At 39.9% G+C, this 12,248-nt stretch overlaps 2 protein-coding genes across 3 annotated transcripts in view; one reads left to right on the top strand and one right to left on the bottom strand.

Annotated features, from left to right (window-relative positions):
* The first annotated feature begins 372 nt into the window (after nucleotides 1–372).
* Nucleotides 373–5,261, top strand: LOC109478139 (putative ferric-chelate reductase 1). Its single transcript, XM_019779626.1, has 6 exons — nucleotides 373–733; nucleotides 1,691–1,925; nucleotides 2,933–3,006; nucleotides 3,457–3,561; nucleotides 3,952–4,338; nucleotides 5,151–5,261. The coding sequence occupies exons 1-6, from the start codon at nucleotides 544–546 to the stop codon at nucleotides 5,240–5,242; spliced, it is 1,083 nt and encodes a 360-aa protein (XP_019635185.1). The 5' UTR covers nucleotides 373–543; the 3' UTR covers nucleotides 5,243–5,261.
* Nucleotides 5,262–7,825: 2,564 nt separating this feature from the next.
* Nucleotides 7,826–12,248, bottom strand: part of LOC109478144 — a 16,025-nt gene continuing 11,602 nt past the window's right edge. For both annotated transcript variants that reach the window (XM_019779632.1, XM_019779633.1), the window contains exons 6-8: nucleotides 10,208–10,382; nucleotides 8,499–8,697; nucleotides 7,826–7,922 (exon numbers count right to left, since the gene is read on the bottom strand). In XM_019779632.1, coding sequence (XP_019635191.1) covers nucleotides 7,862–7,922; nucleotides 8,499–8,697; nucleotides 10,208–10,382 — 435 coding nt within the window. In that variant the 3' untranslated portion in view covers nucleotides 7,826–7,861. The remainder of the gene's footprint in view (nucleotides 7,923–8,498; nucleotides 8,698–10,207; nucleotides 10,383–12,248) is intronic.

Genomic DNA, 12,248 nt, shown 5'->3' with positions numbered 1-12,248 from the left:
CATCAACACTTATCATGAACAGGCCCACCCGTCTAGCACATTTCCTTTTACCTGTTCTGGAAATGGGTGTGGTTTTTTTATGACATAACAGCTGGTGCAGTGATGGCATTTGCCGCTAGTCGGCGTAGCCACAGTGATCCTATACAGAATCATACACTTCGTAATAGGTAGGTAATGTATTATTTTATTTTCAACAAAATATGAGTAAACAAGTAATATATGACATCAATAAATTATTTTAAGTTAAATATAACATATGTCTTGCTAGCTTTTTTGTAGTCTTTGTGTATTAGAATGTGAGAAAATCGTCTTTTATTTTACAAAGTTTTCCCCCTTTTTCAAGTCGGATAGTCTTTTAAATCACGTGATCTTATGTAAAGCAAAATAGTTTGTTGTTGCCGGGTTTTTGCTCAGAAAATGAGCGGATATGTGGACGTTTCCTTCCAGTTTCGGTCGCTATTTTTACGCCAACGACATGACATGAGCCCGGCGAGTGTCACAACTCTATAGGAACGTCGTCTTGTCTTCCGAAAGCGGTTTAAAATGTGGTGTTTTGTGTGGTTAGTGCTGTTGTGTGGTGTAGGGGACCGGGTACAAGGGTACGGGAATGGAGCTCCGTTGGAAGCTTGTGTTACGATGACTCCCGGACATTTCGGCACTACTGCACAGACTAGTCCGACTCCATACAGCCTCGTGGCACCTGCACAATACGTACCTGGTCAAAGTATAACAGGTGAGTCACAAAGAAACACAACTATTTAAACATATCACAGTCCTAACAGTCCTAAATACTTGTTACGATAACGTGAAACCAGTAACAAAACTATGTAACAGTTAGGGCCTAAGTCCTGTGACCCAAATGTCTAAACGTTTTAGGATCTTTTAGCATTTTGCTCTTAATGAGTAAGTTGTTTAAACTTAATGTAAACAAAAATTAGTACCATTTGTAGTAGTTAAAAAGTTGTAGTACATGTAGGTTTTTGTGAGGTCAGAACTATTCAAATATATCACGGTCCGAAATACTTGTTGCGGTAACGTGAACGACGTGACAAAAGTATCTAGGGCCTAAGTCCGCACTTGTTTTTATGTGACCCAAATATCTTAGTGTTCAACAAAGGACATTATACAAGAACGTAGCATTCAGCATTTTGCTTTTAACTGTTAACAGCTGACAAAAGAAAATTATGAATCTTGAGTAAGTTGTAATGTTATATTCATACACTTACTGTAAAGAAAAATTATAACTAATGTTACAGTTAAAATGTATCTGGGGCCTAAGTCCGCATTTGTTTTTACGTATACACCCAAATGTCTATTGTTAAACGAAGCATTTTGCTCTTAACTATTGTAAGCTGACAAAACAAAATTATCAGTATTGCTATAAACTTAAGGTTTGGTCAGGGTAGTGCTGATAGCCGCTGAGCCAAAATTTCATAATAAGCTGTTCATAAAAACAACCATCTAATCTAGTAGCTATGTAACTCTATTTTCGTAATCTGGCATCTGCAAGAATAACTAACGCTACAAGTTAAAACTTTTTGAACTTTTTGATGCCTGAAAAGTCATGTAGTGGTCAAGAGTAGTATAAAAAACCTTAATTCAGAGCATTGGTGTAAGAAATGGTTATGATATAATGCTTGGCTAAAACAATGACTTTTTTCTTTTCTTTTTCTATTTTTACCCCCGGTAGTCCAAATCACAGGAGCAGACTTTCAGGGATTCCTTATCCAGGCTCGAAAAGTTGGAACCACCACTTCTGTCGGTTTCTTCACGGATCCTCCCAGCAACGTGAGAACCAACGATTGTCCGAACACGGTGGCGAGAGGCGCGAATACCGCCACGCACAACAGTCAGGCCACGAAACGGGACTTATCGCTGACCTGGACACCCCCGTCCGAGGCAGGACATGGCACGGTCGAGTTTGTGTGAGTGAACAAGCTTTTGTTAGCTTGAAAGTTCATCTATCTGTGATGGTAGAATTTATTAGCCTCTACCAGGCTTTGGGAGGCAGCTGGAAAGAGTAGAAATTGGCCAAATACTGAAGTGTAGAGATAACATGCCAGGGGAGTTGGTCTGCTAGAGAGAACAGTTTGCCGCACCCAAATTGCAAACTGTACTCTCTAGCGGACCAACTCCCCAGGCATGTTATCTCTCTATTTGACCAATTTCTGCTCTTTCCAGCCGCCTTCCAAAGCCTGGTAGAGGCTATTAATTTATTACAAACAGGTGTGAACTGTAATTTTCCAACACCACAAATTAGACTCACCCAAATTGTTGACTGTATAAACTATAACTTGTACACCAGTTGTAAGACCAGGAATGAACAATCCACCACTTCTGTGACATCATGTTATGCAGATGACACATGTGACTTTGTGAGCAGTGGATCGTAGGTTGCAGAAAGTCTGTGGCAACCCCTGCCATTGTTCAGGGAAGAATTTGTTGTGGTTTGTTTTATTTCATATTCATAACCAGTAAACTGCCTGGTGGTATGGCAAACCAATGCATTGCATCATAAATGCAAAGCTACTCAGGCAGTTTAAGCAAGGAGGTTAAAAATCCTTGGTTAACTTTAAGGGATGGATTAAAATATAGTGCTGCATGGCCTGAATATAAGGTGTCCTTTTGAATATCACTCAGAGCTGCATATAGTTAGTGTCAATAAAATTGCGGTGCAGGAATTTCTGATGTCTATCTTCACCAAATCTGCATTGGGCCATGTACTACTACATGTAGTAGCTATTTTGCATATACATATTAGTAGCCTATGTGCACAAGTTATTTGGGTAAACTATTCATACTTGAGACATGACTTTCTTCGTGTAAGATTTCTTAATGGTTATACTTATCAATAATAAGGCAATGTCTAAGACTTTCATCTTCTTAACCCACTTTAGCAAGAGTATACTCTAAATATTATTGTTATCTACAGCGCTACTGTTGCTGAACAGAAGACAGTATACTGGACTGATCTGAAGTCTTCACAGCTGACAGAAACTACTGCAGGTGAGCAGTCACAATAAAACATGTAACTAACGTTACAATGAATGAAAATATTTTTGGCCGCAACCCCTCCTTTACTGTCACTGACTCTAGCATTTGTACAAAATCTTGTCAAGCAAGGTAATAGTTTTTCCATGTAGAATATATCAATATGTTTTCTGAAGGAAAACATATTTGTTTTTGCTCAGTTTCTTCTTCTCCAAACAGATAAGATCAATGACCAGAACCAGATGTCTTTCACCATGGTAACTAGTGTTGGGTGACATCATGTTGCAATTTTAAAGCAGGAGGGATTTAGGCTCCTGTCACCAAATATATGATTATGACTGTGTTTAAGTAAGAATTAACAGAGCAGACCATATGCGATGGTAAACGTTATGCACTTGCTTTCCAAATGTTACCTTTCTAGTATTATGAATGCAACAGTCTGAAAACATGTCAATTTTCTATCAGCTGCAGCAACCACACAGCAGGTTACAACCCCAGCAAGGACAACCCCACTGAGGACAACACCCAGACAACAAGCTACAACCACACAGCCTACAACAGAGCCAGCTGGTAAGGACTGCTGAATATAACTTATAAGAGTCAGTTTCTTAGAGACATAGGCATGTATAAAATCCATGCATGTTAGGTTCATAGAGAAAATTTAAGTTCTTTCCAAGAAAAAAAGGATATCTGGGTACATGTAATAAAGAATAAAAATTTACTCAGGAGAATAGTATATTATCTCTTTCTTTATGTATTTTCAGTTCTCAAACCTATTACTAGTATTAGCCACCAAATAAAGACAATGATACTGGTTGGATTTGGACAAAAGAGTGAACCATCATGAAAGTTCATCTGTGTTGGTAGTTACACATTTTTAAAAAGTTCATTGTGTTGGATCAAAAATTTTAACTTTAAACAAAAGAGTGAATTACTAGTATCGTATTATTTTTTCTTTAGTTGAAAGAGTCATGTTGGGAACTGTTAGTGGTTGGATGTTCTACAAAGTTCAGGCGTCCGGCCCGATGACCAATGCTAACGTGAAGAGTGCGTGCGACAGTGTGGGCTTGAGTCTACCGTGTTACATCAACCGTGACGACTGTTCAGAGGCACCGTACTGGAACAGTGACTGTATCCTCATCAACTCCACGTGCAGACAGACCCAGAGGATCGTATCGGAGGCGATATGCGGCGGGAGCGGTCCGGCAAGCTGTGAAGCGATGAACAACGTTTTTGCGTACATGCCGGGATGGCAGGCAGATGGCAGTGCGTGTGGTGTGGCAACAACGACCAACACGTGGTGCACCAGAGGCGCAAGCTACTTCAGCTTGTATGCCTTCTGTGCAGGTAGGTATTGTGGTGATAGTACTATACTTACTTAGTTACTTACTTACTTGCCCTTACTTACCAGTCCTGGCATGTAGGGCAGCAAGATAGTACTATAGGATGGAGAAAAATGTGCAGAGGTTGATAACTTTGACATTTGATAGTAAGTAAAATGTTTTTCAGTGGTAGAAATACTTTTTCTAGTATTCTGCAATATTACAGAATGTCAGAATCTTGTTCTGCAATTTTGAAAACTTTCTGCAAATTTCAGCCATATCCACTGAGGCCGACATCATTGAACACCTAAAAAATTGCAGGTTGCTTAATTTTTCCTCTGCAATATTGAAAATCCTTCTGCAAAATGCAGACTGCAGATGGGTATTTCTAACACTGTTTTTTCAGCTGATGATAATAAAATGAAGTTTGACTCTCACGCCTCAATTATTATTTCTTCTTTCTAGTTGAATCACCTGTGGTGACTACTATGCCAATTCAGACAACAAAAGGTATGGAATGTGGTTACAACTTACACACAGTGGTCTATAGCAATTCAGTTTTACATTGTTAAACTGTATTTGTTGGATCACTTTAACCTAAACCTGAAAAGAAAAAAGAGAGAATCTCAACCTGCCTACCCTAGTTATTTCAGGGCTGAAACCAAAATCTATCATTAGATAGCTTTAAGTAATGTTTAAAGCTTAGGTGTAACAAGTTGTGAAGCTGGTGTGTTATGCCGAAGGGTGGTTATACCGACTACACAAATGCAGATACTGAAACACAACATTTTTTCCTGCCTTCCTTACATAATCTGTTGTTTACCTCCTATATTTCAGGAACAGGGAATGTTGGATCAGCTGTGACCTTGAACTCTGACCTCCTGTGGGTCATTCTCCCAGCATGCATCAGCAGGATGGTGATGTTGTGAAAAGACAGCAAAAAAAAAATACTTGGAAGAAAAATGTTTGAATGAAAAAATTTGATTGAAATTATAATGCTGTCGATTTGCAGGGATGTAATTTTGCCATAGGAAAAGAGACACTTGCTGTGTTCTAAGTTTTCAGTTGTAACAACCCCCCCAAAAATAATGTCATTAGGTTGGTAGAACTTCTGAATGTGGTATATATCATACAGGTATATATATTTACTTGATTTATTGAGGTAAAGAGAAGACTAAGAACAAGATGATATTTGAAGACGCATTGATGTGTTCCTTTTTGTGAATTGAGAAGACTATCCAAAGCCATCTTCTGAGTTTATTGAGTAATGTCTACTATGCAATTGTTGTAAGTGTACTTAGAACATCTTGAGATTATTATAGTTTAGGTACCTTCATTATGTCCAGGAAAGGGAGTTTAGTTTTTTTTGCCCATCTGGACTTTTTTGTATTGAAACTCAGAAATATGTACAGTCATGTATTTGTTTTTGTTTTGTGTCATACTGCTGTTTTGCAGAAATTAACAAAGAAAAAAAGCCAAAGACTAGTGATGTCAATATTAAGAAACCATGGTGATGTTACAAAGGATAGCATATGGGTTATGATGAAATGCATATAAGGAAACAGACAATCAGAATATTGTCATAAACATGAAGGTGTCATTTTTTTTGTTATACAGTAACTGCACTTTTGTAGAAATTGAAAAAGAAAGATAGCCAAAGACTAAAGAGTTGCAATGTCAATATTGAGAAACCATGGTAAAATTGATATTTACAAAGGACATGATGGTTATGATGAAAAGGGTATAAGGAGACAGACAATCAGAATATTGCCATCCAGCTTCCATACGAAGGTGTCATTTTTTTTTGTTATTCTGCACTTTTGCAGAAATTGAAAAAGGAGGACAGCCAAAGAGTTGTGATATGAATATTCAGTTGGTAAACCTCAGATATATACTAAGGGTAGCATATGGGTAATGATGAAAATGGTATAAGGAAACAGACAATCAGAATGTTGCCGTCTTTATTATGAAGGTGGCAATACTTTGTGCTGGGTACATTTGTCATGGGGTTTCGTTGAGCTGCAGTTCTAAGTAGAGATGATAGGGGGTGTTGGTGAGCTGTCGAGAAGTTGGGTTGACTGTAACAGTGTTCAGTTAGTCTCCACCAGACTTCTTTTGCGGGGTGAATAAATCGTAGAAATTGGCCTAAAAAGGGTATTAATTGGCCAAAGAAGGTAGCCGGCCAGAGAAGCTTCATTGCCCCGCCAAGAATGGAGATTCTCTGGCCGGCTACCTTCTCTGGCCAATTAATACCCTTTTTAGGCCGATTTCTACGATTTATTCACCCCGCAAAAGAAGTCTGGTGGAGACTAGTGTTCAGTCTGTAACAGTGTTGTGTGAATATACATGTGTCTTTTTCCTCGAAGGTTGAATATGACAAATTGATAGGAATATGAATTGATAGAGAGTTATTTCTTGCAAAGAAATGCCACTATTTTGCCCTCAACTATTTTTGTATATTTACCTCACATGTACAATGCCACCTTTTTGCCTCACATATAGTGATATTCTTACCTCCAAAGTATAATGTACATTGTACATGTATATGATATATGTGTATGTTATATATCTGCTGCAAAGGGCAAATGCAAACATAGAGATCTTATAGAGAGTACTCACTACTTTTGTATTTGTTTATAATTCTGATCTTTGCATTAAAATTATTTTGATTTGATGTCATGATGAAAATGAATGCATAGTCATATCTGTTAAGAGGACAAACTCTTGATAATTGTAAGGAACCAAGTGCCACAATTTTACATCACAAGAAATTCACACACACACATTGATTTTAACTCATGATAATTTAATAGATAGAATAAATATGTACAAAAATATTCTACAAGGCTATGATAGTGATAATAGAAGATCTTGGAAAAACAAACTTAACTCTTGAAAAAAAACTTCCAACTGAGTGAAAGAAGAGGTAGATTGAATTGACATTGCGTGGCGTGAGCTTGTGTGCTGCGGCATATTTTACGACAGTGGTGTTTAACAAAATGCGAGCATCATTTACCGTTTTACGATGACGCTGCGTAACTTAAGCCTTGTCCTGCTGGCATTTTTACACAATATTTTCAAATAATTTGATGTCTTAACCAGGTCATAGACTTTTTACTTTTTTTGCCCTGCGGTGACATAGTTACTTCTGCATTTGTATTGAGAAGGCCCTGCAGGACAAGGGTTTTAGGAAACTACTTCTGAATGTTTAAGCATATTTAGGTTCCTTTGCTATAACTCGTGGGCAAAAATGTACCTATGTGGTTATACAAAAGATGCATTTTCTAGTATAGCTCGATGCAGATTAAACAGCTCCATTAAAAAAAAAAAAAACATATGCTTCTTTCCTGAGAGAAAGCTGGAAAACAACTTCTGTGTACATATATATGATTTATCATAGATTAGAATAGGATAACACGTCAACGTTATTATTATAAGTTTCTGTCCGCACTATGTGCAGATATCTACATTATACAGACAATAGTTTGACTATGACTCTTTTGTTTTTTGACGTCCGAGTTTGGTGCGCGGTGACGTGGTTGATGACGTCACTCGTCGATAGCCTTGCACCTCATGTGATGGTTGTCCGTAAACAGGATAAACTCCTCCCTGAAAAATCACCGAAAAAATCTTCGTCAGTAAGATACACTCTCTGGGAACTACGTACATACTATAGTGTACAGTCCCTGAATCAAGTTATTTGTATGTTTGCCTTAGGAAAACATTGTTTTTGCTCTGTTTCCTTGTCTTCATCTCCTTCTCCAAACCAATAAGGTCAATGACCTGAACCAGACGTCTGTCAACATGGTAACTGGTGTTGGGTTACATTATGTTGCAATTTTATAGCAGGAGGGATTTAGACTGTTGTCTGACCATATATATGAATGTGTTTGAGTAAGAATTTACAGAGCAGACCATACGCGAAGGTAAACATTATGAATTTGCTTAGCAAATGTTACCTTTCTACATGTTACATTTAGAGTCTATATACTATTTCTATGGTAACTATGTACATACGTTTAAAGCAGTCCACAGTCCTTAAATTACGATTACTTTTTTTTACTGAAACTGTATAGTTTCTCCAAAAACTAATTGGATTTCCGACCAAACCATTACCTATGCCAGCAGGGGTGCTATTTGGACCAAACCATCACGTACGACAGCAGGGGTGGTACATGTACTTACTCTCTCGGTGGCGGCGGCACCTCCCCACAGATGAGTCCCTTCTCACACGGGCACATCTGGTTCAGACTGTAGTCCAGCCCTCCGTCGGGGACGTAGCACTTCTGATCCAGAACCAGGCGCCGCTTGCAGATCCGCTCTCCGTGCTGCCGCGCACAGCACATGCTGTCTCCGCAGTCCTTGTCGTGCTTACACCGGGCACCTAAGGGGAAGGGTGGAGGTGATTGGTCAGTGACGCGTGAGCATTGCGGCAAAGATCGGCTACACTCCTGAGGCGTTGCCAAAACTCACCATATCAGTGGTATGGACAAAACAGACGTTATATCTGTTTATACAGTAGTAGAAATAGAAAATACAATCTGTCAATAGAGAAGTAGAAGGGAGGGACACTCTATGTACAAACATCTGTAAAGATCCAGCTAATTTTCAGCTGGTGAACAGGAAGGATTTAAACTGATACATAACATGTACTGGATGTATTATGATACACACGACTAATAAAAGTAAAAGCGTAGAAGCTTTCAGACGGCATCCGCCATCTTTCTAGGTTTCCTGGTTTAGACGTGTTTTGCAGAACCAAATGTTGCAAAAACACACTGAGCAGGAACCTTGCATCTGCTTGGATCGAGTGATCTCCTCAATCTTGGGCGTGTTTGCTTTGTGTTTTTGGCAAGTAGATGGGCGGGAAACCAATTAGCCTGCCTCACACCGGGCGTCAGGACGACAAAAGGCCGACCGATTTGTCGATCGGCGTACAATGTACAGTAATGGGGTGCGAAAACCTGGCCCGGAGGGTGGTACGATTTAGTGGTTTACTTGTGGTTAGGGGAATTGTCTTTAGGATTATGTCTTTATTATTTTTTTCAAGAGGTAATTGCGGTGCAGATGTGTCTTTTTGCAGCTAGAAGTCCTTCTGTCACATAGTCTCCATTAGACTCATTTGCAGCCTGAATAAAAATAGTAGAAATTGTCCTAAAACGGGGTTTAATAGGCCAGGGAAGTTGGCCGGCCAGAGAGGGCCCAATTCGCCTGCACAGCTCCAATTATATCCCCTTTTCAGGCCGATTTCTACTATTTATTCAGCCTGCAGAAGGAGTCTGGTGGAGACTAGCTAGAGGTTCTTCTGTCATACTCGGCAGCCCAGGGACCACACAGAGAGGTACGTGTTGTTGTGAGTTCTAGGTGCGAGTCAGTTCAATAAACAACATTGCACGTCAACTGCGCTGGGTGCTGAGTGAATGGTAATCACGTGCTCATCGTGATTTAGAAAGAGAAAAATGGCCCAGCGAACGAAAGACGCGCAAACAGATTGTGGGATCTTTGAGACGAAGTTGAAAACGTTTCGTCAACCCTGTATGTGGATACCGATAAGTTACTCGTAGATCCATGCCTCTTGCTTTTTTCCCTGACTTCAAAATACTTGTTCTAGCTTGATTTTTTAAGGCCACACCACGTACGATACCTGAAATATACATGAAAACGCCAAAACACACAGATAGATAGAGAGAGAGGAAATCAGAGAGAGACAGAGAGAGGAAACAGAGAGACAGAGTAAGATAGAATATATATATATATATATATATATATATAGAGAGAGAGAGAGAGAGAGAGAGACAGACAGAGAGATAAAGAGAGAAAAAAGAGAGGCACAGAGACATCTAGAAAGAGGAGGGGGAGACAATTTCGTCGAAGTTGTCCGTATTGTAACTTACCCTGTTCCCCGGCTTGGATGGTCTTCTCGCAGCGGCCGAACATACAGTCGTAGCCGCCCTGGCAGTTGCCGTCGCGGCGGCACAGGTCGCCCAGACGGCCGCGGGGTTTGCACACACCGTAGTGCCGGTCACAGTACTTCCCGCCGCCGCAGGACTTGTCCGTGTCACATGGGACCTACGATACAACACAAAATATATTGGCTTTGATTATAAGATCGAACCAGAAAGATTTTAACAGCTCCTGCAATTAAATGTGTGCAGAGATTGAGTGTAACAAGTCGTTTGGTGTGATATAGCTAGCTGCTGCCACGCCGCGTGCCTGTGAAGCTTGTGTGTTACACCGAAGGGTGGTTATACCAGCTATACCGATACAGATATGTGTCAAGTGTGTAACTATGTATGTTATAAGAACGTAAGAATTATATTTTTATGCGCTTTTATCACATGCAAACTTCACATTGGCGTTACTCCTCTAAAAGTACTTGTACAAGATTTTGCGAAAGGAATACCCCCTTTCAAACGCTAGCCGTAACTTCTATAGGCATGTTTTCTGTCTATTTGGTCAATTTCTAGTCTTTCTGGTCGCTTCTAAAGCCTGGTAGAGGCTAAAGACCACAAGCTATGAACATTACCATACCACAGACAATGTATTAAAAGAGTCAGGATTGTGTTATATCAACATTAAAGGCTTAAATATCCAGACTCCAAATATTGTCGTACTACCGCCACCAACGTTGTTTTTGTCCGAACGAACATAGAAATCTGTAAAGTCACCACAGGAAGCTATAGACTATAGTTGTAAAAATAAGATAACGGAAAATACAGGTGACTGTGAATTTGCCAGGTGACACAAAGCGCACCTGCTCAAACGTAAATACGTGAAAAATTCGGTCAGACAGTCGAGCTCGGAAGCAAAACTCATTCCTCAGATTTTCCGAGTGTTAGCAAACTTCTCGGCTCTTGGGTGTCTATAGTCCGGCAAACGGTTCCCTTTCAGCACAGGAATGTAAGAAACGCCGGCGGAGAATGGTTGTTTCCGTATTGTAATAGAAGTAAGCAGAGAGCGTTGTTGCTGACAACAGTTAAGGGTTGGCGACAAAATACCCAATTTGAGACCACCCGGAATTACTCTACAAGCAAAGGTTTTGGCTTCGGCTTTTTTTTACGTGGTTTAGACTGGCTTTCCTTTTTTTGTACAGGTGCCTTTCTTTTAGAAATTTCACTTTGAGGTGTTTGAGTGGTGTATTGGATACTTCCCTACCGATTACTGTCTTGCCAATTTGATACTGTCTTTTGCAGTCACTAAAAGATTTGCTTTGAGATTACACCCTCAGCTTTTAAACGTTAAACCTCTTCAAAATGTAGACGTTAGGACTGAGTTTTGACGAATCTTTCTGTCAAAGTATCACAATTTGCAGGTAGGAAGAGCAATTCATTCCAACATTACGTGATAGGAAAACGAAAGGACCAGATCTAACGATTTTCTGTCAGAGGCTATTTCGCGCCGCATGGACCTCTAGCCCCCAATATCAGACGACTTTTCTCCTAGACTGACAGATATGTCAGACGACGCTGTCTGCATGATGATAGCGACTGAGCAAAAGGGGGGCTGGGGGAAGAATTTTGAAAGTTCCTATCTCTCAGAAACAGAGTTTTACATCAAATGATACAAACTCACTTTACCTACCTCGTAATCTGTGGGCATGGAAAGAAAAGCGACCAGCGAAACTCCTGCTATAACGTGTTTTAACATGGTGCCCCCGGCCTCGTATAGACCGACTGTACGTATGTAATTTACCAGACTGGCGTTAACAGAATTCGACACTGTAACTACTTATCCCTACCACGCGTGGAATGTGCGACCATGTAGCGATAGCTTCTAATAGAGGCAAAACTAACAAACCATTAGAGCGTCTACCTGGGCTTGTACTAAATATATACTCTCCAAGCAGAGGTTTGGGTTATTTTGGGCGTGTTTTTAAGCTTTTTTTAATTGAGGTTTCTTTTTTGCATTGGAATTTTTTTCTCACCCAACCCAAAA

This window comes from Branchiostoma belcheri, unplaced genomic scaffold (genome assembly GCF_001625305.1).
Source record: "Branchiostoma belcheri isolate BF01 breed outbred unplaced genomic scaffold, Haploidv18h27 scaffold42, whole genome shotgun sequence".
Lineage (NCBI taxonomy): Eukaryota > Metazoa > Chordata > Leptocardii > Amphioxiformes > Branchiostomatidae > Branchiostoma > Branchiostoma belcheri.
Note: the sequence above shows the minus strand (reverse complement) of the source record. Positions and strands in the feature narration are given on the sequence as shown.

Excerpts from the sequence above, each read along its gene's own strand:
- LOC109478139 (XM_019779626.1), top strand. The coding sequence starts at position 544 with ATGTGGTGTTTTGTGTGGTTAGTGCTGTTGTGTGGTGTAGGGGACCGG. Across the intron at positions 3,007-3,456 it reads GCTGACAGAAACTACTGCAG|CTGCAGCAACCACACAGCAG; the intron begins GTGAGCAGTCAC and ends ATTTTCTATCAG. Across the intron at positions 4,339-5,150 it reads CTTGTATGCCTTCTGTGCAG|GAACAGGGAATGTTGGATCA; the intron begins GTAGGTATTGTG and ends CCTATATTTCAG.